The following is a 26,132-nucleotide window of genomic DNA, read 5'->3' on the forward strand; positions in this document are numbered from 1 at the left end:
TGTACGCCGAAAGGAAACGGCGACCGCGCGAGTTGAAAGAGCGCTAGACGATGGAAGGGAGATACAAAGGAAGAAGAAAGAAAAGGAAGGTCGACCAAAAGAACGAGAAAGAGCGAAAGAGAGAAAGAGCGAGAGGCTGAAAATAGAGGAAAGCGATGAAATGATGGTTGCTCCAAACCATTAGACAAATTTTATATATGGCATTAGAAAACTCGTTTGTTTTTGCCACACGTTGGTTATTGCTTTTCACCCCAGAACAATAATCGACATTTCGACACTGCGAAACGAAAACCTTTTTCTCCTTTTTCGTACGCAATAATTGAACAACTATCATCACCGGGCGAAAAAAATTTTCCTATAGAAACAAATAATTCTTTCTAGTCACTACATTGTTCCTAAAGAAACTTTTTATATCTAAGCAATAAATGTAAAAACTATTTCATAACTACACTTGTGCGTCGGTTCTTCATGCCTGTCTTTATGCCTGAAAGTGATAACCCTACAGTCTCAATGATAACAATTAATCGTGTTTTGTTGGGTCCGATTTTCCAATAAGTTTCCTTTCTTCTTCAGCTTCGTAGGTTCTATAAATTTTTAATTTCTAAAGTGAACAGGATAAATTTAAGAACCAATTGGGAATTCGCAACAGGTAATCCACAAATCCTAACTTAACATATTGATTCGTGTGACCTGGGTATAATATAATAGAATCTTGGCTTGGAGTAGTTCATTAACACATGGATCACGTTCGATTCCTCGCGTGATATCTGCGCAATGTGGAACCGCCGCTAAACATAATCGGCTGAATAGACGGATATTCGTGCGGGTCGCCGGAAGGTTCTTGAACGAGGGTCTAAGGGATGGGGCGACATGATTCGAGACTTACATAATGATGAACCGAAATCCGTGGCATGCACGGCCGATATGTTACTGTCCGCTTCGATGGCGTCTGGTCACAAGTAGGATTGGAGATGAGCAAGCGGCGTATGGCGTACCGCTTTCCACCCATATTAAGTGGCTAACTCGCGGCCTGCAGGATGCAGTAAGGCATTTGCGAGGGACTTCGTCGGATACTCACGAGAGGACTCGGTAGCGGGTGGAAAGTCCTGACTCGATTACTGTCGACTGTTAATATCGGAAGTCCACTCCATACGATCTCGCTTTTGAGGAAGGACTCACGGAACAAGATGAAGAAAAAGAAACGACGAAAAAAGTTTATTGTATTTTGGACAGAATTCATAAATGCCCTAAGAGAACTTCACGAAGCGATAGACTTTGCTAGCTTAAAAGATGAAGCTAGTCGATGTGAAGAGAAAATGGTTCAAAATTGAAATCATCTATGAAAGATAGACAACCTCGTCGATTTTTCTTTATATGTTCGACAAACCATTCAGAATATAAAAGATATGTTTTATTACATAACATCTTTTACGTTACTTCAAATAACAAGAGCAGCAAAAAATGGAATCTGTACTTGTAGTAAGAACGATAACATTATACTCTGTTTTGAAATGATTATTGCTATGGCTAGATTTATAGTTGTTCAACTTCTACCAGAAGTGATGGAGTTTGCTAGAAGTTTGATATCAATGAGACTTAATTGGAACGATTGCAATGATTCTGCTTGTTAGAGGTATTAGAGCATTTAATTGGACGAGTTTCTAGAAACGGCTGAAGTCGTTTATGACTCTAATAAATGGAAGCGATTCGTTGGCGATAATCACGGATTATAGAAAAAACTTCATGGGCCACCGCGTTATTTGTCAAGATTTACTTCTGTATCGTTTGTTGTTCGCTAATGTTTATCGCTTGCTATTAATCTAAAATTAACGTTAATAACGTTAATAACGTTTCATTCCCTTTTAAATTAGATTTCGATTTTTACACATTTCTTTTTAGTGCTATTTTTACATTATTTCAGTATTCCGTTCGTTTCTTCTTCACACTATTTCCATGCTATTTCTAACTTTTCGTTTGCACTACTTTCATTTGCGTTCTACAATCATTTTATGCGTGTTTATTGAAACAGATGACTCTCGCAAAGAAACGCAGCTTCATCGATCTTCTCGAAGCGATGGTTCGTTCGCGGGGGAAACGTCTTCGACTATTTCCGTACGTTTGCACGGGCACGAAAACACGAAGCTACCACCGCCTTCCTCCCGTTCATGCATCGGTGAGACAAATCGATGCTTCATGAATTTACAGCGGATGAGTCGCTCGGTCGTTTCATGAAATAGCGCGTTACAAACCGATCTTCATTGATTCGCTGCGATTTGTAAACCATCGGTCGCCTCGCTCTCTTGCTCTCGACCTCTCACCCCCTTTTCCCTTTTCCCTGCGCAAGAAAACGCAGCTGTGCTAAGTTTTCGTCCAACAAAATAAGCGAAGCAATTGTAGCACGAGATGTCCTGGGCGGAGTCGCTTCTCCTTAAAATAGATTTCTGTGAATCGCTAATATGCTGAGAAAGATTTAATGGAATCCTCTGACTTTAGAAGAGAGTTCGCAAAATACCGCAATCCAGTCCCGAAAGATGTATTACGCTACTAACAATAAAAAGTACGCCACAGCATTTTGTGGTCGTCCTTTTCTTGCGAGACACTTATTCTAAATACAAAATAATAATCTAAACTGAGCTCTCGAGATAATAAACAAACATTAATTAGAAATTTCCGGGCGATTGAGAGTAATAATAGCGTAATAGTTGGCGCGTTTTTTTTATTTATCAACAATAGTATTTCAACTCTTACATTACAATCGATCGACCGTTTCAGCTCCATTCGAGTCGTCTTCAGCGATGAAGTAATTACATGTGATGTTGATGAATTTCATGTAATGTAAATTAAAGTGCAGCAAGTAGAGTCTCCCATTCGAAATTTAAGAGACGTAACCGTCAAAAAGCTGTACAGCTAAATGATCGAATAAGAAGAGTATAGAATTAGCGCAAAACCGTTGTGAAGAAGAAAGTGAATCTTGAAAAGACTTGGCTATTGCACACTGGAAGACATTATAATAATTATAATATCAGAATGTAAATTCAGAAATCTCTTTCGATATTGTTACGTACATCGAATAATGTTTATTAGAAAAATGAGCATTAAAACATGATATTGATATAAAGGAAAGTCATAGAATAAAATAAAATAAATTTAGAAACATTATCTTCGATGTACATTATATAAATAGTCAAACATCTGATAGTCTATGTCGTGTAGATTCAAAAGTCATGGATTGAAAAATTATAATGACGTACTGTATTTTTGACAAGTCAAACAATTTTAATTTTTATCAGTAAATTAATATTTAAGTCAAACCATACTTTATTTATTTTTATAAAAAAACTTTTTAAAAGTTATGAGATTTCGAAACTTGTTAAGAATGTTTAAATAAGCATGGTGTAAAAATTCAGTGTCATTTTATATATTTAAACCACTTTCTTGTAGCTTAATATTAAACATTTCCGACACTAATCTTTTCCTCGAATATCTTTCGTTATCTAATATTTTATCAGAATCAAATTTATGTTTGAATTGTAATCTGTTCCGAGATGACTGACAGATTTCCAGTTTTTTTTTGTCATTTCAATGTTCCTTGATTCTAATATTGGACTTTTACCAGTCTGTCCTACATAAGAGACGTTGCAATTTTTACAACCAATCTTGTAAACTACATTTCTTTTTGAATCACGTTCTAGTGAATCTTTTTGAACTTTAATAATCCCATCAAGTTTATTTAGCTTAAAGAAAGATAATTTGATATTAAGATTTTTAGTGATGTTCTTAAATTTTTCATAAATTATATATTATATTATGAAATTCAATCATCAACATCACATGTAATTACTTCATCGTTGAAGATGGCTCGAATGGAGCTAAAACGTTCGATCGATTTGTACTGTAAGAATTGAAATATATTATTAATATCAAACGCACTGCGCTATTATTCCTCTCAATCGCCCGGAAATTTATAATTAATGTTACTTATTCTAAACTTGATACAATTAGGCTTTAAATCCAGTACTTTTTGTATAAGGTAAAACTTTTTAACCTAAAATATTAAATTCTTGAATTTCAGAACTAAAATTACAGAACTAGATTCTTCAAATTTCTAAATTCTTACATTTTTCTACTTTCTGAATAGTTTTATTCTTTTACGTTATTTACACACGCCTAGAGAAAAATTATGTTTAATTTGAAGAAACCGTTTCTTTTGCTGATTTTTTAAGTTAAAAATATCTTTAAATAAAAAATTACTTGATTTCAGGAAATGTAGTTCAAACCAAAGAAGAATTTATTTGATTTCAAGAAATGACGTTTAAATCAAAGAAACTTTTTTTTAACCGTATAGCAATCAATTTCTTTGATTTAAACAAATTTGTTTGAATCGAAGAAATTTTTCTCTGGGTGCATCTTCTTTAAAAGTACAATATTACAGAGAGACAATAAAAATATAGCCCCAAAATTTTGTGTTTATCAAATTATTATAATTATATATATTTAAAAAAAAATTGTGCAGTTAACTACATCTTATATTAAATAATCGAAAAGTCTTTGCACCAAAAGATTTTCATTTGTTAGTGAACTGAAGACAGATTCATTAGTTGTTTGGGAAAATTTATCCGCGAAAAGATGCGTGGCCATGCAATAATGCGTTCTCGAAGCGCCTTGTAAAGTTTGTATCAAATCCAAAAATGGCTATTTTAAATATTAATTATTATTTTTTTAATATTTATTGAGATGTAACTAACACGAAACTTTGTGCCTAATTTTTTTCGCCCTGTATATCGTTATTATTTTTATTTAAAAAAATAAGCTATAGAGATGTACGTAATTCTTTACTTCTTCGTTTCTCTTATTAATACTTACGAATAATATTACTTATAATATTATAATTCTATATAAACTTTAGTTGTCAGTAAGAGAGTCTCGAACATATTAAAGGATTTATCACGAAACTGACGTTCTTTTATAGGATTAACGTAACCGATAAGTTACACAAGTTTTGGCAAGTTCATCTGCATGTTATTTTACCGGCGGCTTTTGCCTTTGACTGACAATAAAGCTAACACTCAGCTTACTGGCATCCCGAAGCCTCTCTTCACGCATCAATATAATGGAAAAGTTATCGGAACGCTTTCGAGCGGATCTTGAAAGTTACGGTAACAAATTCGCAAACGTTAACTCATCGGCTTCCTCTTTAGACGTCCTCAAAATTAATAATGCATGATGATATTATCAGTTTTCATGTTCGAGAAAGAAAAGCTGATAAAAAAAAAATGCTTGCTGATGCTGAAACTACGCGAATACGACTCTATCCAATGTCTTTAATTTCTAATGATATTGATATTATATTTATTATCTGATATTTATTATCTTGTACGTTATGCTTTTGGAAGCATTCGTACATAATTCCAAATTACTTTTGTAATTGTACAATTATCGAAGGAGAATAGGTTTCGAAATTGCTTTCGCTCGATTTCGAATATTAAATTAAAATATAGATTTTACTAGAAAATGCAGATTAGCTTATTATTAATTATCTTAAGGTAGATATATTGCTTATTTTATACGGATCATTTTATCCGATTAACTTTACATGATTTGGCTTGTGTAAATCATTTTATGCGAGCATTATTGAAGAGTATTTCGAAGCGATGAATATGGAATATTGATGTTGGAATTAGCAAGCTCTTTTGCAACCTAATTAATGTGGTGTCTGTTTACAATACTGACCATATTTAGCGGACATAATATCAACACATTACGATATGAATATACATGATGATGAACGCGCTATTTTTTCAACAGCAAATTCTTTTCAAGATGTCTTAAATAAAAGTGGTTATAATTTTAAAAATTAAAAAAAACGAAGAACATAAAAAACCACAGCACAGGTTGTCGGTTGTGAAGATTAAAACTTTATTCAATAATGAATTATTTAAGCGTTTATCAATAACCAGATGATTGTTCTGGTACTTTCGAAAGTTTCACTTGGTATATAAATAGTGGTAAAATACATGATATGACCAGTAACAACACACAATGTCACGTGACTAAATTTTAATTGTGCGAAAGTAATGTCTGAGATCCACCGCTTCGTTTTTTGACTGTAAAACAGGTAACGCATCTACTCTTTATTTTTCGTGTATAAGAGATTAACGAGATTATAAATTTTATTCTGATTAGAATCTGGAAATTCTTGTTCTACTGTGTCCTGGCATATAAGCTGGTGTTGTAATATTGCCGCACGATCATCGTCACACTAATAAGAACACTTTTAATCTATTTTAACATATGACCGTTGTACTTATTTCGACTAAATGTAAAAATTTTGCGTTTTAAGAGGATGTTTAATTACTGAAGATGGCCAGATTGTGGCCGAAACGTTTAATCGCTTATTTTTTGATATGGGTATTGATAAACGCTGAAATAATTCATTATTGAATAAAGTTTTAATCTTCACAACCGACAACCTGTGCTGTGGTTCTTTTCAAGATTTCGAGAATTCGATTGTCGGCAATAATTTTTCACAGAGTAAAAATTTCATTAGTAAAGAAAAATTCAGAGACGTTTTTAGCATTTCCACGGGTAAGACGGCCGATTTCTAATGAGGTCGGGATAGTTTATCGCGGAGGCACATCAGGAATTATGAATGCGGCCGTAAACGGCAGCCAACACTTTTCTCGTTGCAAGATGGCCGCAATGGGTATCGTGCAGCGGGTGCAGCTCCCATTAAGCATCTCCAAGCTGCAAGTAGACCGGACTAACTGCGCCCCGCTCGACTTCTTACATTCTAATGAATATAAATATCGCCCTCTCGCTTCGTCTGAGGGCTGTTCTGCCTAGCCTCTCGCACCCTGTATAATTGTTTCCGCGGGAGCGTCTAGACTTCCAGATAAAGTTCCTATTATTTTACTAACAGTGCATCCCCCATCGCTTCTCCGCCAGCGTCTCTAACAATCTTTCTCACCTCCCGCCCTTCCCTTCCGCCGGCAGTTTCCGTATTCCGCCCTCCGATAGCGGCCGAGAGCTCCGCTTGAAGTAAACTCTCCGCTCTCTCCGCTCGATAAAATCTTCCGCGGCTCCACAAATTTTATTTATCGCATTCTGGAAGTGTTTGCTTAATACCTACGTTCGAAAACGTATCGTTCGCTGAGAATCGATACGCGCTCCGCGCGCCTGCCACGCCCCCACGTTTATTTTGACGAAATTCCTGCGAGCGGAACATATTGTGTTCCCAAGTGGTCACTCTGCGGCCAAAATCGTTCGAGTTTAATGGGAATTCAGCGGATCCCATTGGATTCTTGTCGACTGTATTGGAAATTTTATCACCTTGAATTTTTTCTAACGTTTCTGTCACTTTGCAATTCTCGGCGTAATTTTGGCTCCGATTTCTAGAATTTCTGCATCTTGGAATTCTTAATTTGTAGAGATCTTTATTTGACTCGACACTTTGCAGCCTCACTCTTTGAATCGTGAATACGTTTATTTTAGATTTTTGTCGTTACATCTACTTTCTTAAATATTTCGTATTTTTATAGATGTAAATTCTCTACATTTTAATTATTGGATTTTCAATTTTAATTATTGAAAATAATTCCTTTCCCTCTTGTATAAGAATAATGTATGCAGCAAATAAGAACACCGAGTTGTTGCGAATGTAATTATGCTACTATATTTTTATTATACAGCAATCAATATTGAAATATGATATCTGCGATTGCTACAATATTGAATGTCAAATGTGAAAAGTTGCTTTTAAGTGACAGCAAGCTAACGGCGGCGTTTAATCTGATTCCACTCTTTTGTGCCGGATAACATAGCGGTATATATTTCATTCCTTGTAGAAGCCAGTGACAGCCGGCATGTTATTAAAATATTTATTTTCCAGTCGGAAATAGCTGTTCAACGCAAACATAATTTACTGAAGTTTGCGTTATGCACGGATGCGAGGGCGTTCATGGACCATCCGTTGATCTCAGTGTATTATCTTCAATTAGCTGATGGAAATGATACAAACCCTTTTTAGTTGACCATGGTTTAAACTTCACTTAACCCGCGTTAAATTACGCATTTCAATGTAGATTGTAAACGACGTCCGTCTTAATCTTTCGAGTGAGTCTCTTCGCTAGGATTACACGCCAGGATTGCAGGGATTGTTAGAGACCAGGATTCAGTAGACGAAAATTACAGGCAACGAGGTAGATGAAAATACGGAAGCGATGTGCTTCGTAGATCGCTTTAAGCGGTATTATAATAGCGTTGTCGTTGAGGTAATTATTGTTTGAGTGCGTAGCTTTTAGGAAGATATTAAAATTATCTATTTTGGTATTAGAAAGTTTTTGATATTGCGCGATTAATTTACCTATAAATACCTATAAATGTTTTTAATGTTTAAAACTTATAGACAATAACATCTGTCATTTCTTCAATAGAGAGAAATAGATTATCGAAAATATCTTTCGTAAATTTTAAAATGTGGAACGTTTGAAATATAAACCCGAAAAAATTAAGGAATTCTAAAATATGTGTATACTTAAGAAGAAGGAAGATTAGCGATTAGTTTTCAATCAAACTACATTATGCAAAAAAATTGAGAGATGGTCCATTCTATCCCTCCAAAAAGGGTAATTTTCAACAGAATTAACTTTAAACAGTAAATGAAATTAAGAGCCGAAATAATATTCGCAATAATTGGAGCGATTATATCAATATATATGTATTTCTCAGTGCTACATATATACTTGTATAACAAATACCGAACGTTTCGGATTAATTCAAGCCATCTTCAGCAGTCTAGTATAATAAAATCTCTTAATGAATAATTCCAAATATCTTGGTAGTCTCGTATAATATAACTTCCTCGATTCAAGTAGTCGCAAATCAAAATAATCGAGTGTAGCCAGGGAGTCTCCCAGATTACCAAATGTCTGAAGTATGTAACCGTCGTTTAGCTGTTAGACTAAATGCGAGCTACTGCACTCCATAATTGCACAATGAAATACTATAAATTAAATCACGATCGCGCGGCAAAAAGAATATCACAACGCATCTTTAGCGACATATTCACAGTGTCGAGAATGAACTTTGTTAAAATTGATCAAAATGAGAATAAATGTTTAAAAAACATTCTACAGAAATGCTTGAAATTTCTACTTTTCAGATTGATATTTCAGATAACGGTCTGATTGATTTTTTACTAAGCTACGCAGTTATATAAATGGAAATCTGTCAAATCTTCAAATTTTTTACGAGCTTTGCGAAGTTTCATTGACGTGAATTAAAAATCGCACATAAATGCAGTTTCGAAAGGTTGAATCTTTGTACATTTTTGAGGGACGGCAGGTAATCTTTTAATATTTTTCAGTACAGGGTATAAAAATTTGAAAAAGGGTTACGAAAGGGTATTTCCAACTATGTACGTTCAAAGTGTCGACGCGGCTTTTGAAGTGCTCGAAATAAACGTGCATTCACGCATTCGGAAGTATCTTTCATGACGTAACAATGAGAGACTTGCTCGCGCGAGTTTAATCGATTGAGATAGCAGGTAATCGTGGCACTCGCGGTGGAGCTTCCGGCATGTAACAGGACATCGTAAGTCCTCTTAACATGACTCGCACAATGGCTGGCAGTAAGGCCGATGTGTTTCCATGACCGGGTCAGTTCCATAATACCACGCGGACGGCGCAGCAAGAGCCGACCGTGGGATGAATGTTACATGTGCATGCCACTCAGCAGATTGCAGCCGACTGAAGTGCAGTCAGATATGCCGCACAACGGTAGTAGCATCATCCTCGAATGGCGTGGACAGTAGCGATGACGCTCGTCGAAAATCTAAGCTACCCATTGGCGTAGCTGCGGTAAACAATCGTATTTTTAAATTCCATTATCGGCCTTTTAATAAAGTATGCGAACGATCTAAAAAAAAAAATTTAATTTATATATTAAAAAATATATTTGTATAAAAAATAATTCAAATTAAATATTAAATAAGCAATACTGAGATGTATCGAGGTATCGAAATAGTAGCTTAAAGTGAGAGTTAAGATGCATTATCACAGATATCCAAAAAACCCACAAATTTCACTAAAGGTTAACAATTCCAACTATCCAAGGTACTAAAGTTTCACAGATTGAAATTTCCAAAGATTCAAAGTTCGAGAGTTTGAAAGTTCTAATGGCTGGAAGTTTCAAAGGTCCAGTGTTCTAAATATCTGAACTTTCAATGGGCAAATACCAAGACGGCGCCAATGTAAGGGTAGTTTCCCATCGTAAAAATGCCGAATGGTCATCTATACGTAATACGTACGCGATACGACGCAGTCGAAATAGTTAAATAGAGATAATGGACCGAAATGGGATTGACTTCTCCTCGATACCGCTCGTTCGGATTATGAAGATGGATGAAAGCAATCACACTCGCCACAGACTATCTGTAACTTTATATTTTCCCGGAACAAATCATGCTCTAAACATCCATTCTCTTCTCCATCTTTTTTCTGTCGTAAATACAGACGCATGAAACGTATCTTGATGAAGATAATAAGTTATTATTAGACAGTAGTTGATTGTCGTTGCCCATACATAAATATAATTTTAAGAAACAAGATAATATATATCACAGATCGTTTCCTTCAAAAGTAACACAACTCAAAAATAAATTTCTCAGAAAGAGAAAAAATGATTTTTCAGTTTAACAGAAAATTATTGACTATTCAAAAATAATGACAAAAATAATATAGTTTTAGGAATATAATTTTCAAATAAGAGAACGATGTACGCAGAGTATCTCTAAAGTTTGTGCCAATCGCTTTTGTGTAGATAGAGACTAAACTGAGTCGAAAAGTCCTCTACCAATTTGCAATTTTCGTAATAATTAACAAAATATTAATTACTAAAAATTGCCAAATATTAGTTTTGAATAATTTTTTACTCAAAATAGAAAAGCTGCAAGAGACAAAAATTATTTATTTTCTTCTCATAGAACTCTAAGAATTTTTTCGGAATGTTTTATCAACTTTTTAGTACTGCATTTTCTTATTTTTACATGAGAAAATACGGTATTAAAAAATTCTGAAAAGATTTTGAAAAAATTCTTATAACTTTATGAGAAGAAAATAAATGATTTTGGTCTCTTGCAGCTTTTCTATAAAGTTGATAGTATTTAAGTAAAAAATTATTCAAGACCAATATTTATCAATTTTTAATAATTAATATCTTGTTATTTATTGGGAAAATTGCAAAATAGTAGAGGACTTTTCGACTCAGTTTAGTCCGCTCTATCTACACAAAAGCGATTGGCAAAAACTTTCGGGACACCTTGTATATACATAATTTAATCATTTCGGGCATTGCACGAAAATATATTTATATTTTTAATAATAATAATATTGATTACGAATAACAAAGAGAGTAAAAATAACTACTTTAGCTTGAAATTCTAGAGTACTTCTTGAATTCGATGTTCTATCATTCACAATTGTGCATTGTCTTTAAAGAGGCAAACATTAGACATTGTACAAACCACAATAGGTCTAATCTCAACCCCAGCACAATTGAGATAAAGGTAAACAACGGTGAAACCACTACTATGGCACGGTGCAATGATTGAAACGCGGCGTGGAGTATCCATTACTTAGAGAGTATTTTCAGTCGGCGAGAGTAGCCGTTCTTCATTTAATTATTTTCTCTTGATATCTCACGGCTCTCTGAATCCATCTGTAAATTAAGTTGGCCTCTCTGAAGAGGCGGCGCTCTGGCAAAGATTGCGGAAGCGAGGCTCGCAGATACAAAGGGAGGGAATCCCTATTCTTTTTTAGCACGCGCCTCTCACCTTGGCGTTCAATTATCCACCAAGGGCAATGGAGTCACCAACTTCTCAACCGAGAACCTGCTTCTTAATGCATTTCCGTGCTAGCCTCTACGCGGAACAATTTACGAGTGTTTTCTTCAAGAATGCATTTACCTCGGAATGCCTAGCGTATTGTACTGTAAATTCGACATCTGCAGTTTTCCTTGTACAGCCTGTTTTTGCATGCAGCCTGTTCAGAGACGATTGTATTTTTAATGCCGCATTCATCTGCGATAATTGAATTAGTTGTTTAGAAACTAGATAAGTCAATTGTCATGCATTTGAAAAAAATAGTATATGTTTCATTCAAGTTCCATTTGGAATCATTTAGGCTGGAATTCATAGTCACGTACAATAATTTTCAATCCTTAATTGAGAACATAATTAATTACAGATTCATATTTTGGATAATATTTGATAGATTTCAAATTATAGATTATCGATCAAATAAGACTTTGATATAATTTATGAGAGCTTTTCAGTTTAACATTACGTTATAACCATAGATATATTGTAGTAATTATTTAAAAAATGTCTAATAATTTAATAATTTATTATAGATAGCTATGATCATTATATGACTAAAGACAACATGTTAAATGTTTGCAAAATACTTTATCATTATTCAAATAAATAATGATTAAAATTTATCATTCATTAATCAGATTATAGAAATAACGAGTAATTCGTAAATCAGCATTTTATGAATTAAATATTCCAAGATTATGATTCTTTGCGTAAAGATTAAATATATAGATCGATGAATAATCTAAAATGAAATTATTCGTCAAATAATAATGAGCTATGGGTATCGGTCGAGTTGGATCTCTTTGCGTTTTGATAATAAGAAATTATTTTAGACTTTTACATTAATTTTCGGAGAATGCCTTTATTTCAGTTTAACAAAAAGTTGCCTGCAATGTACTAATGCGATAGATACAATCGATAGCGCAATTTCAAAGGTAGAATATTCCAAAGCAAAATTTTGGAATCGCCGGTATGTCGAAACACGATATGGTAAATGATAATAGTTGCTCCGAATTTACGTTTTGGAATTTTTCATTGCAGTCATTCTTGATGAATGGAGCATGGACACAATACGTAGCGTACTACGGTTTAACATATTTTATGTGATATATCGCGACGCCTTTTGCCACGAGGCCATTGATCGTTACGGTCACGGTATCCGTGCGATATTTCATACATTTCGATGAGGTATTTTGAGATATAATCGTCGGAATCTGGGACCAGCAGCGATGCGATAAAAAGTCATAATACCCTCATTTATAATGGCCTCAGGCCAAGCGTACAATCTGCCAGCGACAAATCGATATGCATTTTTGACCGTGTTAATTGGAAAACCAGTGACCCTAGAAACACGCGGAGAGATTCATACCTCGCTTCACCTCACCTCGTATACAGTTAGATTTGGCTAATTTACGTTGGTTTATATTATGTTACGGGCGGATCAAATTCCAATTTGATTCGATCTAAAGAGCACATAATCTCTAATTTCACAGGTCAAAATTCAAGATATTCAAAATAACAGAATTTAAAAAATTGAAAATGTTAAACGTCTCGGAAATAATTCGGAAACTACGAATTCAAGCAAGTCCAAATCTCAAGAATATTCAATATTTCTACTACTACACTTGTAATTAATCTTTAAATCGATGCATTTTTAAAGTTATGTAATAATTGAAAAAAGAAAAGCCCTACTAACGTGATATTTAAAGGAGTACTTTTAAGGTGTAAAAAAAAATTTTCGCTCTGGAAAAAAAAAATCAAAGAAATCTTAAACTTTCACGAAGCGAAAGCTGAAAATCAGAGTACCCTAAACTCCAGATCTGCGTGGTATGTTCGTATATGTATTATATAGTTTAGTCGGCACGCTCCAGCGAACTCGACTACGAGTAAACGTAAATGGCCGGAGGGAAACACTGTACAAGGGAAAAAGGGAAATACGCGAAGCTGAATGCGAGGGCGTAACGATGTAACGACTTTTGTGCGAGGAATGCGCGCGATATCCGTGACGAGCCTCGAGTGCGAGGAATCTCTACGGAATGCCCCGAGATACAGCAATATGCATATACGAAATGCAACTCGGGAGTTATGCATAGCATTAAATGTAAAGTATAATATGCGAAAATGAAAGCCTTTTTAGCAGTGAGTTCTGATCATGATAATGGAACGTCGGTAAATCGTTGTAAATCGCGCCGACAATGAAGATTCGGTAATCTGAAAAAAATATATAGAAATTTAAAAATATAGAAATAAATCACAACAATGGAGTGCAATCCAGTCACGCAGCTATTTTTTGTTTCGGCAAAAATGGCTTTAATGGTGAAGCATCCCTTTAAAATGTATCTCCTATAGTTTCAGAGTAATGTTAGCAAAAATATGAAAAATCTGTATTCTTTTTGAAGGAAGCATTTTTCCCCCGTGGAATCATTTTGTGCAAAACAAAATAGCTATGCAATTATGTTTGTAATATATTTGCATTTCTATAAAATTTCGGATTTTTAGAATTTTTGATTTGTCAAATTTTTTTTTACAAAATATAGAAAAGAAAGGAATTCAAATAGTTGGAAATGAGCGAATACCAAAGAGATTTTTGGAGAGATTATAAGCTCTACGTATTTTCAATGATTTAAAAAAAAAAAATTGTCAAGTTTAATAATTTTATATATGAAAACGTCAGTATTCTAAATATAGAAAATCAAATAAGGAAAATAGCTGTATCTTTTAAATACAGAAAATTTCAAGAGAGCAGTATCGGGAGCACACAAATTTTCACGCAGACAACCGCCACCAAAAACCACAGCGGATTCACGGTGGTTGCTTCCGTGGCCTCTAGACGGGTGATGTATTTGACCGGAAGTGAGGTCGATCGATTATAGTGGAGAATGTATAACGATTGACGTGCCGCGGTACATCGCTCAAGCGGATGTAACGGTATCGTGTCGTAATTTTGGAAAACGACGCTCGAGGCAATGCTACACTCGCTGCAGTAGAAATACAAACAGCGGGGACACGGGGAGGGTAATATAACCTCTCTCTCTCTCTCTCTCTCTCCCATTTCGAATTGCCAACTCTCCGGTCGCAACCCCTCCCCTCCCCCCCCTCCCACCCCATCCCACCCTCATACCCTCCACTAGCTCCTCCGCGATAAATTATGTGCGTAGCCCGTGGGATAAACTGCGACCTGTGGCAGGTATGCAGTAACGATCGGAGGAGTTAGATTTGGACGGCCACATTTCCAACCGAAGTTGCTTGATTTTGAGGGAAGCTTCATGATTATTGCAAATCGAAATTGTAATGTTGCCCGGGAACTTCATGATTATTGCAAAGCTGAATTATAATGTACCGAGGGAACTTCATAACTACTACAAATCGAAATTGTTTGTTTATGTTTTACAAAGTTCTGATAGATTTCTGAATTTTAATAAAGTTATTCCGAATGTACGTTTACATTTAGATATGTATTGTTTATTTATTTAAAATCGCTCATCAATAATTTATAATTGCATACATGTACGTACAGACGATTATAAATAGAAATTAAGACAGATAATAATAAATCAAATAAGAGACAAATTAATTCTATTTTCGATCGAAAGGACTTTTGCTGCTCAATAATGGTTGTATACAAATTTTTTGCTGATATTATTCAATATATTTTTTTATAAATTGTGCGCCGATTTGATTGGTTTAAAGTCACAAACTGAAGCTGAAATATTAACCCTTTACCCTATCAAGGGGGATCCACTAGTTACCGAGCGATTCCTGTTCAAGTTTCTTTGCGTCTTTCCGGTAATTATAAATTACACTACATTTTATTATTTTCCAAAAGTGTCAATATTTATTTTAGAAAGTCGAAAGTATGTTGGTGAATTTTTAGAGATTTTTTTAATCATTCTGAATAGATGAAAAAAACGGATTCTAATGCATCTCTCTGTTAGTATGGATAAAAATTAATATTTCAAATTAGATTGATTGTCAATTTAATAATGATGCCATTGATGCTAATAGATCTTAAAATCCTGCAAAGATACAGCATACGCACGTACACACACACACACGCACACGCACGCACGCATATATATATAAAGTAATTTAATTTAAAAATGGACACGTTTGCAAGATGAGCACAACTAGCTCAGCATTAAAGTAAAAAATTAGCTGCGAGGTCTAATTAGTTATGTCTTTTGTATAAAAATATGATTATACATAATGGTACATTTTATTCAACTGAATAATTACAAGTTACAATTAAAATTAAAATTCTTTCTATAAAAATATTTCAAACCTTTTACAATGTGAAAATTCAGAAGCTTTCAAGCGATTTAAAGTTAAAGCAATACCTCGTGGATGTCATGTTTAAATACTCAAAAATTCATATTTTTACATCTCCTTTAATTTTCATTATATTCTCCTTTGAGGAGAGAAATGAACCATAGGATTGTTTCAAACGTACGAGCATTAAAGATGAAAGCCGAAATTAATCTCTACCGGGGTCAATACCGCATTACTGCGAGTGCAGATAAATTCTTGCTTGAATAATAAAAGACTATTACTGATAATAGAAATGCAAGTTAATCGCATTTCCAGCGGAAAGCTAAGCGTTACAGTATCGCGTTATTAAATGCAATAAAGCTTTTAGAGAACGCGTTTAAATGCATGAAGCGTAGAACTCGCAGGACTTATCCCGCGGAACCTAGCCAGGAGTCGCGCGGCTTATCCTGCGTGGCGGACAGGAAACGGGCAGGTTCTACCTCGCGTCTAGACATATTTACGCGCACCACGATAACCGGACTGTCCTTTTTAAAGCGGAGCTTAAAAGCTTTTCGGCCCGAAGGAAGAAAAAGTCACGGTACAGTGTGACCGCGACTTAAAACGAATACTAATACGCTATGGAAATGTCTTTAGGTTTCTTCTTTTCCTCACCTTACGTTGTGGCCACATAATTTGTTTATGCTGTAAATAGAGCGTTTATAAGCTGCGAAAAGCCGTTTATGATGTACCGTTTATGATATAATAATCAGATATACGCATTCTAATCCTCCGTCTGCAACCTGTTTTTACTCTTCTACACGGAAAGTACAATATGATTTTGCTGAAGTTAAAATATTTGAAAATTTAGCTAGATACAGATCTGAAAATAAATTTGTTTAAGCATAAAAATAATTAAAATTTCAAGCATGATGAGCAATGCTGCAAAAAGTTTTGACATTCTGGCAATCAGCTTGAGAGTCCTACATTATAATTATTTTCCAACAAAATCCAACAAAATTCTATTCAGATCTGTATCTAGCTAAATTTTTAGATACTTTAGCAAAACCATTCTTTCTTTGTAGGCTTTCAAAAAACTTTGGAGTTATATATATATCTTTCAACATCTCCGTTATATCACCAAATAGGTTTCAGATATTTTAATAAGATATTTTAAGAGGAGAAACTAGACTCCATCTTCCTTCACTTCGAAGTTTCAGAGTGAAATTTTGCTTGTATCAAAAGATTCCAGATTGCGGGGGATTAAAACTGCCGAGCTTGTTGAATATAATTATTTATAATTGCGAGAAATTAAGGCAATTGTATTCACGTACACTACAGCACATGAAAAGATACGCGTATATTTTACCTCTTGTCATAACCTCATGAATCTTTGAGGAAGTGCAATCGCTGTTATTATCTTGAGGGAAGAGAGACGTGGACGTCTTTATAGATGTTTTCTCATTACTTCAATTCTAGACTATGGCGTCGGACCAGATGCTGAGGATGTTTCGCATCCTGGAAAACGACTGCTACCATTACTCTTTGGACATTGATAAAAAGAACAGTCAACGGCTTGGAATAAGACGGCTAACACAATTCTCACGCAATTCTTTTCATAATGAGAATAGAGGAGAATTAATGAGATTTAGCGTGAGTGACATTTATTATGCCCTAATTTAATGAAACTTTTTAAATTTCTAATACTAAGTACGTATAAAAGCTCTCAATCTTTTTCTACTCTAAATTTTTCAAATACTTTTGCATTGATTAAATCCATCGTTAAATTGGCTAAATTATTCGACATACTCGTATATGTATATGTAATTGATATTTAAATGGACACAGACATTTTCTTTAACTACGTTATGAAAAATTTATAACAAATGTTTTTCACAATCTTGCATAATTTTAAGTCATATAATCTTATTCTTATTTTCAAAATGAAAAAAAGTATCGTTTATCAATTATGTTAACTTTAAACAAAAATATAAAAATATAATAAATCCACGATAATAAATCCAATTAAGGAAATTTTGAAGTAGGATTAATTACCTATGCCAGTCTCGGTTGATTCTTTCCTGAGATGCATTTTAAGCTTTTCCTCAATTCGAGAATGTAATATTAAGCTCGAAGTAATCGTATACGTGGTAAAAAGCAGCGGCTAAACGTGTCCGAAGATGTGTTTATTCCTTCTATGCAGCTCCAGAAATTGTATCTGGCGAACAGTGGAAGATGTTCGTCACTGAAATAACCGGTTATATTCTTCCTGACATATAATTCTGAAGACATGATAAAATGGAGACTGAAGAATCGAAATAAAACAAATAAGAAGAGAAACTCATGAAAGGAATGCCGCAAATCGTACACATTTTTCCTTTTCCCACTTTTTTCCGCAGCATTCGATGGCCGCCGCGGGTGACCGTAAATATTTCTCTTGTTTATTTTTCCATCAATACTATTATTCGCAAAATTGTCAACGAGAATACTGTTGTCGTCCAAACAGATGGCAAATTTCGTCTCAAGACCATCAAACACAGAATATCTCGGTTGCGGTAACCAATTTAAATCATAACAAAATAAAAACATACAAAATAACAAGATCTCTTTTGAGTTCTTTGGTTATTTTCTTCTAACAAAAATAATAATAATTGAACATATTGTCAGAAAGTTGAAAATATTTTGTTAAATAATAAATAGTATTTTGTCATGCAATAATTTTGAAGTTTACTATTGCTGTCTAAAAAATTTTAGATATTAAGAGAATATTGATTGTGGCTTTTGGTTTTCATTTGCCATTCACAATCAGTAAGTATCTAGAACTAAAACCAAAGTTTTGGTTTTCTTTTACAATAAAGGTCGTCCATTTGCATAAAGACATACATTATTAAAATAATATTTTAAAATTTCTACAGCATAAAAATTCTCTTTCTAGATAATCTATAATTTATGTGGGGATTCAGGATAGAATTCTGTTTATAATTTTATATGCCGTGTAATACAAAAGCGTTTGGAAAATTGAAACACACGTATACATAAAATATAAAATAAAACGTCTTATGTCAAAAAATATATGGTATGTGTATGAAATTATAAATAAGATTCTATCGTGGAATTATAGATTGTCTGAAGTGTGAACTCTAGACATAATTTATTAAGTGTCACTGGCTTCGATAGATTTAGGAAAGAAAAAGAAAGAGTGATTTCGAATTTTCCAGTTGAATACATTACGGGCGGTCGATAAACGTGAACGTTTATGGAGAGTAACACATGTGAGAGGGTCATCGTTTCGTCATTCTACCTGGCCCAGACGCTCTGCGTGTACATTGGAATACGTGTACTACGGATTGAATAACGTCGTCCACGATAATGGAAGGCTTTGCCAAACCATGTATCTACAATACCGCACTATCGGTATCGAACACTCGGATCTCTCACGGTACCGTGGTCTTCTCGAAAAGCCAGAAAGAGCGCGAAATCCCACTAATCACAGGATTTAACAACTCGATCGTTCTACGGATTAGGCACGATGGTATAAACTTGGATCTCGCAGCATCTGAGATTTCTGTCGAAAGAGAGAGAGAGAGAGAGAGAGAAGAGAGCGATAGATAAAAAATGTACCTTAATTGTGTAGAAAATAGCTATCGATATATTCTATCGTTTTTAACATCAAAAGTAACGTTGGAATATTTTCTAACAAAGCAATCCTTCCAAAGTAATAATTTTATTCCTACTAAATCTATATTATAATGTAGAAGCAATTAATAGAGGACTTATATAGAGATCTAACTTTATTTTATTCTTATGTTATATAAATGGATTATTTCTGTATTTCAAAAATTATTTTTGATCGTATTTTGTAAAAATATTTGACACAAATGCATTTATACGACCACAATAAAAGTGGTAAAAGAATTAAGATTTTTAGGTTTGCGTACAATTTTAAATTAAAAATTAAAAATTGTTTTTAGTAATTGCATTGTAAATGTAAAAGTATTTAATAAATACATTTATATAACGACAAAAAATGATAAAGAAATTTGATTTTAGGTTTTAGTACGATTTCAAATTGATTCATATTTCTGATAATTATTATTTTAGCAACGTAATTATTTCTCTGTAGGCGCACAATATTATTTAATATTCTAAGCATATCTTTAGAATATTAAATGTACATTTGATATTCTAAGAATATGCTTAAAATATTAAATAATATTATGTGTCTATTGGGTTTGTTGATTTTGACGCTCTAATCGCACAAGTAAACTTGAGATATGTCAAAATTAAGCGTAACAAGGTAGTAGCCAAGAAACTTCTCAGATTTGCCTCGGAGATAAAATGGAAGAAAACAGAGAGGCTCGCGGTCGGTACATGTTCCGTCGTTCCTCCAATTTCCGGCGTTCAGCCGGCAGCCGCGCGATTTTGCGAAACGGCCGCAAAAAATTCCCGACACGACTCCGCACTTTGCCCGAGCGAGACGAATATACCGATTTACGGGAGTCGGGACTGCGGGAATTCCCCGTCGCTTGTGACCGAAGATGGCTGGTGATATACCAGCCAGGGATTTCGTTGAGAAGTTGAAGTACGGAGTGATGGAAAAATAACTCATGTGACATAGATTCTCTTTTCCACATACACACGTTTCGAGAGTTATGTAATCTTATAAAATATCTCTCTTTCTTGAATTAATCTTCTCTAAATAACATTAAAATTACTTTCATAAAAAAACTTATATCTATATTTCATCCAACTTAAAATTACGACGGTGATTTAATAGTAATACTTAAAATTTTCAAACCTTTTGTTTTATTGATTTAAATAAAAAATAGTCAACGTTAATGTTTATCTTTTCTTTCAAGATTCTAATTGTTTTGATAGCAACAATACGGAGTGTCAACAATCTGTAAAGTTAGCTGATGCCCTGCTGGAAAATAAGGAATCGACATTATAATTTAATGGAAACGAAAAAATAAACAAAAGAACATCACTTGGCTGGAGATGATTAAAGATGGCGTGCTTTCGCGGGCTTAAGCGTATTGATTTGCAAGGACTTGTGTGAAAGTCTTACGAATAATGACATTTCCACCCCGGAACGAAATAATGTTTGTGCCGACATCTGCACAGGATTGTAGCAACCGATATTGTCAGGAGTTTCCTGTGAATGTCGCAAGATGGCGAAGGCTGACACGTTTTCCATCCTTCGTATCGTGGGGTGGTTTACCACCCTGTCTTTCTCATTACTCGCAAAAGAAGCTGTTTCCATGTTATGGGCGGGGAAGCGGAAAGGAGTAGGAGATGAGCGGAAGGGAGTGGGCGAAGAGTATCGGTCGATCTTTAGGGAGATTTTCGTTGATTTACAGCGCCATTATCGATGCGGCGCTCGCTCGCGTCAACCGGTTTCTCGGGGCATATGGAGACGCCGTAAAAGGGCTGTAAATCCATTATTTACACGAACATGCGAACCAACGGAGGAAGGTCGCTCTTCGAGGCACCGTGAGTTACGAGACCGACGTTTCTGCGCACCGCGATGCCTCGTAAATATTTATCTTGTGCCAGCCAGAAGCAACACACCAATAAAACTGATTACGCTGTTCGATAAAAACCGTTCGTATATATCGAGAATTGATTTGTTCGTGGCGCTTTTTTCCTAATCTGGATTTCAACTACCTATTTCAACATGAAACATTTGGATTAATTCTCCAATATACATATATATTTTACTTTGATCTTCGATTAATTTAATTTCAATAAAAAGTATTTTTCAAGTTAAAATATACACGTATTTTCAACTAGTGTATTATACATATATAATTTATATTGAAGTTATTATTAGAAATTTATATTCCGTTTCAACATGTATCTTATTTCTGATAAACAATATTTGGAATATGCATTAAGAAATTGATTTACGTCATCCTATTTATGCGTTTCTATTATTAGTCCTATTACACTCTTATGTCTACGCTTATTATTTTCTATTTATAAATGAAAACTTTATGTACATATTTGAAAAACCATCTTACCTCCCTTTCCTGAGGAACGAAAATGCATTTCGTATAGACGGCCTTCATAAACGTTTCGAGCGAGTTACGAGCGTGTGTACTTTTTTATAGCGAAAAATACACCATCGTTCGGGTGGAGGAATGGTTTTCCTTTTATTAGGATATAGCTTCACGCGAAGTGATTTATAGCAGTAGCAGCTCCATTGCACGCGCGCGAACCGCGCGCTCACGTGACGCAAGATGAAAATATCTCCGCGCATGTGATTCGCGATACATCAATTTTATGCAGAACGCATCGATCGCGATCTGCCTTTCAATTTTCATGTAAATTTCGTGGAGATCGCGTGCCCCCGTCGCTTTCCCTTGTTCTCCTGGCGCTTGTTTCGACTCGAGATCGTTATGATGTATAGGACCCCGGAGAGACGCGAGCGTGGACGCGATTGTGCAGCAACTATCGCTGCAGTGCTCCTTATAAAGGAGAAATGAGATAAAATATTTGTCCCCGTCGCTTACAATGTCGCTTCTGTTCCATAAATATCATGATATGTATATAATGTCATTCGATATGCAAGATTCTTGCGTAAAAAGGTGCATATTTATAAAACTTATTTATAGAGGAAAGTTGATCATCTCCATAACATTTAGTAACAGAGTAAAGTTATATTAATGGAAAGAACGATTTTGTGAAAAGGAATGATTTTTCAAAGGAAACTCAAGTAACTCTGGTAAAATGTTATAAAAGTTTTGATATATTTTAACAATTCCAGTTTGAGTCTTCTATATATATAATGATTTTCAGATCTGCATCTAGCTAAATTTTAGATACCTCAATAGAAGCTTTTCATGTATTATTTAGCATTTTAATGAAGCTAAAATAATATTTATTATATTTTTAAATATTTTGTTCTACTTATTTTAAATTCACATTCATTAACTATTCCCCAACATATTCTAGAGGGTCTTAAGTATTACTAAATCGATATTCACATCGTGAGATATATGGGACGAGTTGTCGATGTCAGAAGGGAGGCAAGAAGATTCGGTAGGGAGAATGTCGCGATCGAGTGTCTTGATTTATCGAGATGTATCGAGTACGCGCCAGCCATTCTATCGAGCGTTTCGGAGGAAATAGGAGATACGTTAGTTCGACGAACGGTCGTCGGTGATAATTGAAACCGTTAATTAAATCTCGGGATAAGCGTCGCGGCTAAATGAGTTTTTAGATCGCCGCTTCTCGAAGTCGCCAAGGGATGAAATCTCTGCCATTTCATTCCCGATGTAGCCTACCACGTAAATGATATTTATATCTCTTGAATCTCTTACATCGCTTTATCTCATTCAAGAAACATTATTTGAAATATCTTAAAATATTGGAAAAACTCAAAATACTTTAGCATAACAAACGTAGATTCACTTTTATAATAGCTTTCTTTTAGACAATAGGAATTAATATAACTTCAGAAAAATATTAAGTTTTAAACAATTGAAATGTACAATAATCTGCTCTCTAACTAATAAATATTGATATTTTATATTCCTGACAATCGCGTTTGATCTATCGGTGCTTTATTATCGTATTCAGAGGAGGAATGATTTACTTACAATCAGCGACAAATTCGATATTCAAATGTCAGCAGAAAGTTTGGCAGAACGGATTTTCCGATAAATCTCACAGAAGATTGTCGTCCCAGTCTAATTTGCGGATCGCGTGCTAAAAGGAAACTACGTCGTTCGAAGAATAGGGATGGCGAAGAATTTATAGTTACCCTAATATCGAAAACTCACTGTGTGAATAGTTTTCAAGGGGGATGATATAAATTTTAGGACTAATCCTGTGCTTCCATTTTCACGAACAAACTCTGGCGATAATTTTTCGCCTGATGTAAATCAGAGATCCTCAAGGAGCGTTCCAAAGAACTCGAAAGCTTCTTAAATACAAATAAAAAATTTTACCATCGTTGAAGAGAATAAATTATTGTCGCGAAAGAATAATGCTGTAATGAAGATTTTATCCTTATTTGCTAATTGACGTAAAAAAGAATCTTCGAAAAATAGCTGAAAAATTTGTTAATTAAATAATTAAAGACTTACTGTAACAACGGATTGACGTAGCGGAATATTGGTAAAAATGAATGAGTGACAGAGAGTATTCATTTTCTCAATTTTTACAAAAATGTAGGTTACGGTTGCCATGAGGTTTTCATTTCTAAATGTCAATAACGGAGAGAACACAAATTACATTTGCATAAATATTCAAACATAAATATTTAAACGGTTGTGAGATATTTTATTTCTTTCTCGTTTCAGGTCAGAAAAATCTGAGGAAGTATCCGGTTATGATGTTCATCCACGGTGAAAGCTTTGAATGGAACAGTGGTAATCCTTATGATGGCACTATATTAGCGGCTTACGGCAACATTGTTTTTGTCACAATTAATTTTCGACTTGGTATCCTAGGTAAACAACATAAATTTTTTATCCAATAATAAAATAAGGTTACGAGAATCATAAAATAAAAGGAAGAAGAAAAGCCTGTATAAGTATAAGCCAATGTAGTTGACAATGCGCGAATCATATTTATAAATAATTGTGTACAAAAGTATAAGTACATACAAATTATATACGTCTCGCTTTGAGTTCTCACATTACTAATAAGCTTATTAGTGATGTGAGATAGTAATTAAGTTTTGATTAAATCTTCCATCTACATTCTGTTAACGTGGCTCGTCAGCATCTCTTTAAAGTCTTTTGTACGTATTTATTTGTAGAAGAATTTTAACCTTTCTCAACTTCAATTATTTTCACATGACGACGTTACAGAAAATTCGAAACTTAATTAACATCTCATATTACCAATAAACGCTGAAAAAGATGCTAATCGGAGTCAAAATGCATGCGATTTGTATGTAATTATATTTTGTATGTAATTATTTATAAATATACACAATAATCTTTTATTTCGAAAATTGTTTAAAGCTATTAGAGTCATTAATTTGTCCCCTTACCGTCATCTTCAGTGGATATATTTAACAATGCATATAAAATAAATATACAACACAGTTTCTTGCGTTTTGCTGATTGTTTTATCAATCTTCGTTTCACAAATCGCATTTGTCAAGCAGCGCGACTCCAATAGCTCTTCATATTATATATAATTGAATTTGTGTTCCTAGAATCTATCTATTTGTTATTAATTGTTGAAAGAATCGTGATAGATACAAAGATCGTTGCAACACGATGATTCATCTTTGTTGCTCTTATCTATAAACAATGAAGAGTTGTCGATCGATTCACCAAGCGGAAAAGTACTAACGGCTAATATACTTTAACTGTAAACCGTGTCGAATAAATAACTTCGTTACGGTTTGTCGTTTACCAAGGCTGCTGCCTGCCTCGCAAACTTCCTATCTAAATTTTTATCGCTTCGAGCTTTTCAATATTGGACTTTGCTTTCAAAGAAAGTTTACCGAGGTCACGATACAAGGCAGTAGATTTATCACGTCACCGGAAGTGTAAATGATGCTTTTCACTATATCATCTTAATCACAAACAACTGTTTTAAACTAAAAAAGAAAAGCTGTCTTGTGCACTTGTAAAATTCGCAGAGGTAACATAGATGTAACAAGAAGTTTTATCTTTTGGATTGCTCGATTCAGTTAAAACATTATAAAAATATTCGTATTCATACGGGCGATTTAACAACAATGAGGTCGTGCTAGATTGCGACATGGTACTTTCTGGTATGAAAAAACGTTAAATTATTCCGTGTATTATCCAGGTGTGCACTTTTCTCATTGTTACTTAAAAAAAAAAAGAAAAAAAAAGTATATAACTGATGTAGTAATAGTATATATTTCTCTCCCGTTGCACGAGGGCGGTCATGCGAAAGCGTCATTATTCAAAAAGTTCGTTAAAAACTGCCATCCAGAAGTGTGGTGCATCGCGGCACCTGCAATCCGAAATTGTCGTGTACTGTGGTCGTCCTGAAGGGGTTAACAGCGAAATTCCGG

At 34.4% G+C, this 26,132-nt stretch overlaps 2 protein-coding genes across 2 annotated transcripts in view; one reads left to right on the forward strand and one right to left on the reverse strand.

Annotated features, from left to right (window-relative positions):
* Nlg3 (Neuroligin 3) overlaps positions 1-26,132 on the reverse strand; it is a 386,793-nt gene that overhangs the window by 204,913 nt on the left and 155,748 nt on the right. The window lies entirely within an intron of this gene.
* The window catches only part of LOC105153653 (uncharacterized), a 58,656-nt gene that overhangs the window by 14,428 nt on the left and 18,096 nt on the right, over positions 1-26,132 (forward strand). The window contains exon 4 of the mRNA XM_087415317.1: positions 24,430-24,579. Within this exon, the coding sequence (XP_087271443.1) occupies positions 24,430-24,579 (150 nt within the window). The remainder of the gene's footprint in view (positions 1-24,429; positions 24,580-26,132) is intronic.

This window comes from Acromyrmex echinatior, chromosome 17, assembly GCF_024713525.1.
Source record: "Acromyrmex echinatior isolate Ae372 chromosome 17, ASM2471352v2, whole genome shotgun sequence".
In the NCBI taxonomy this organism is placed as follows: Eukaryota; Metazoa; Arthropoda; class Insecta; order Hymenoptera; family Formicidae; genus Acromyrmex; species Acromyrmex echinatior.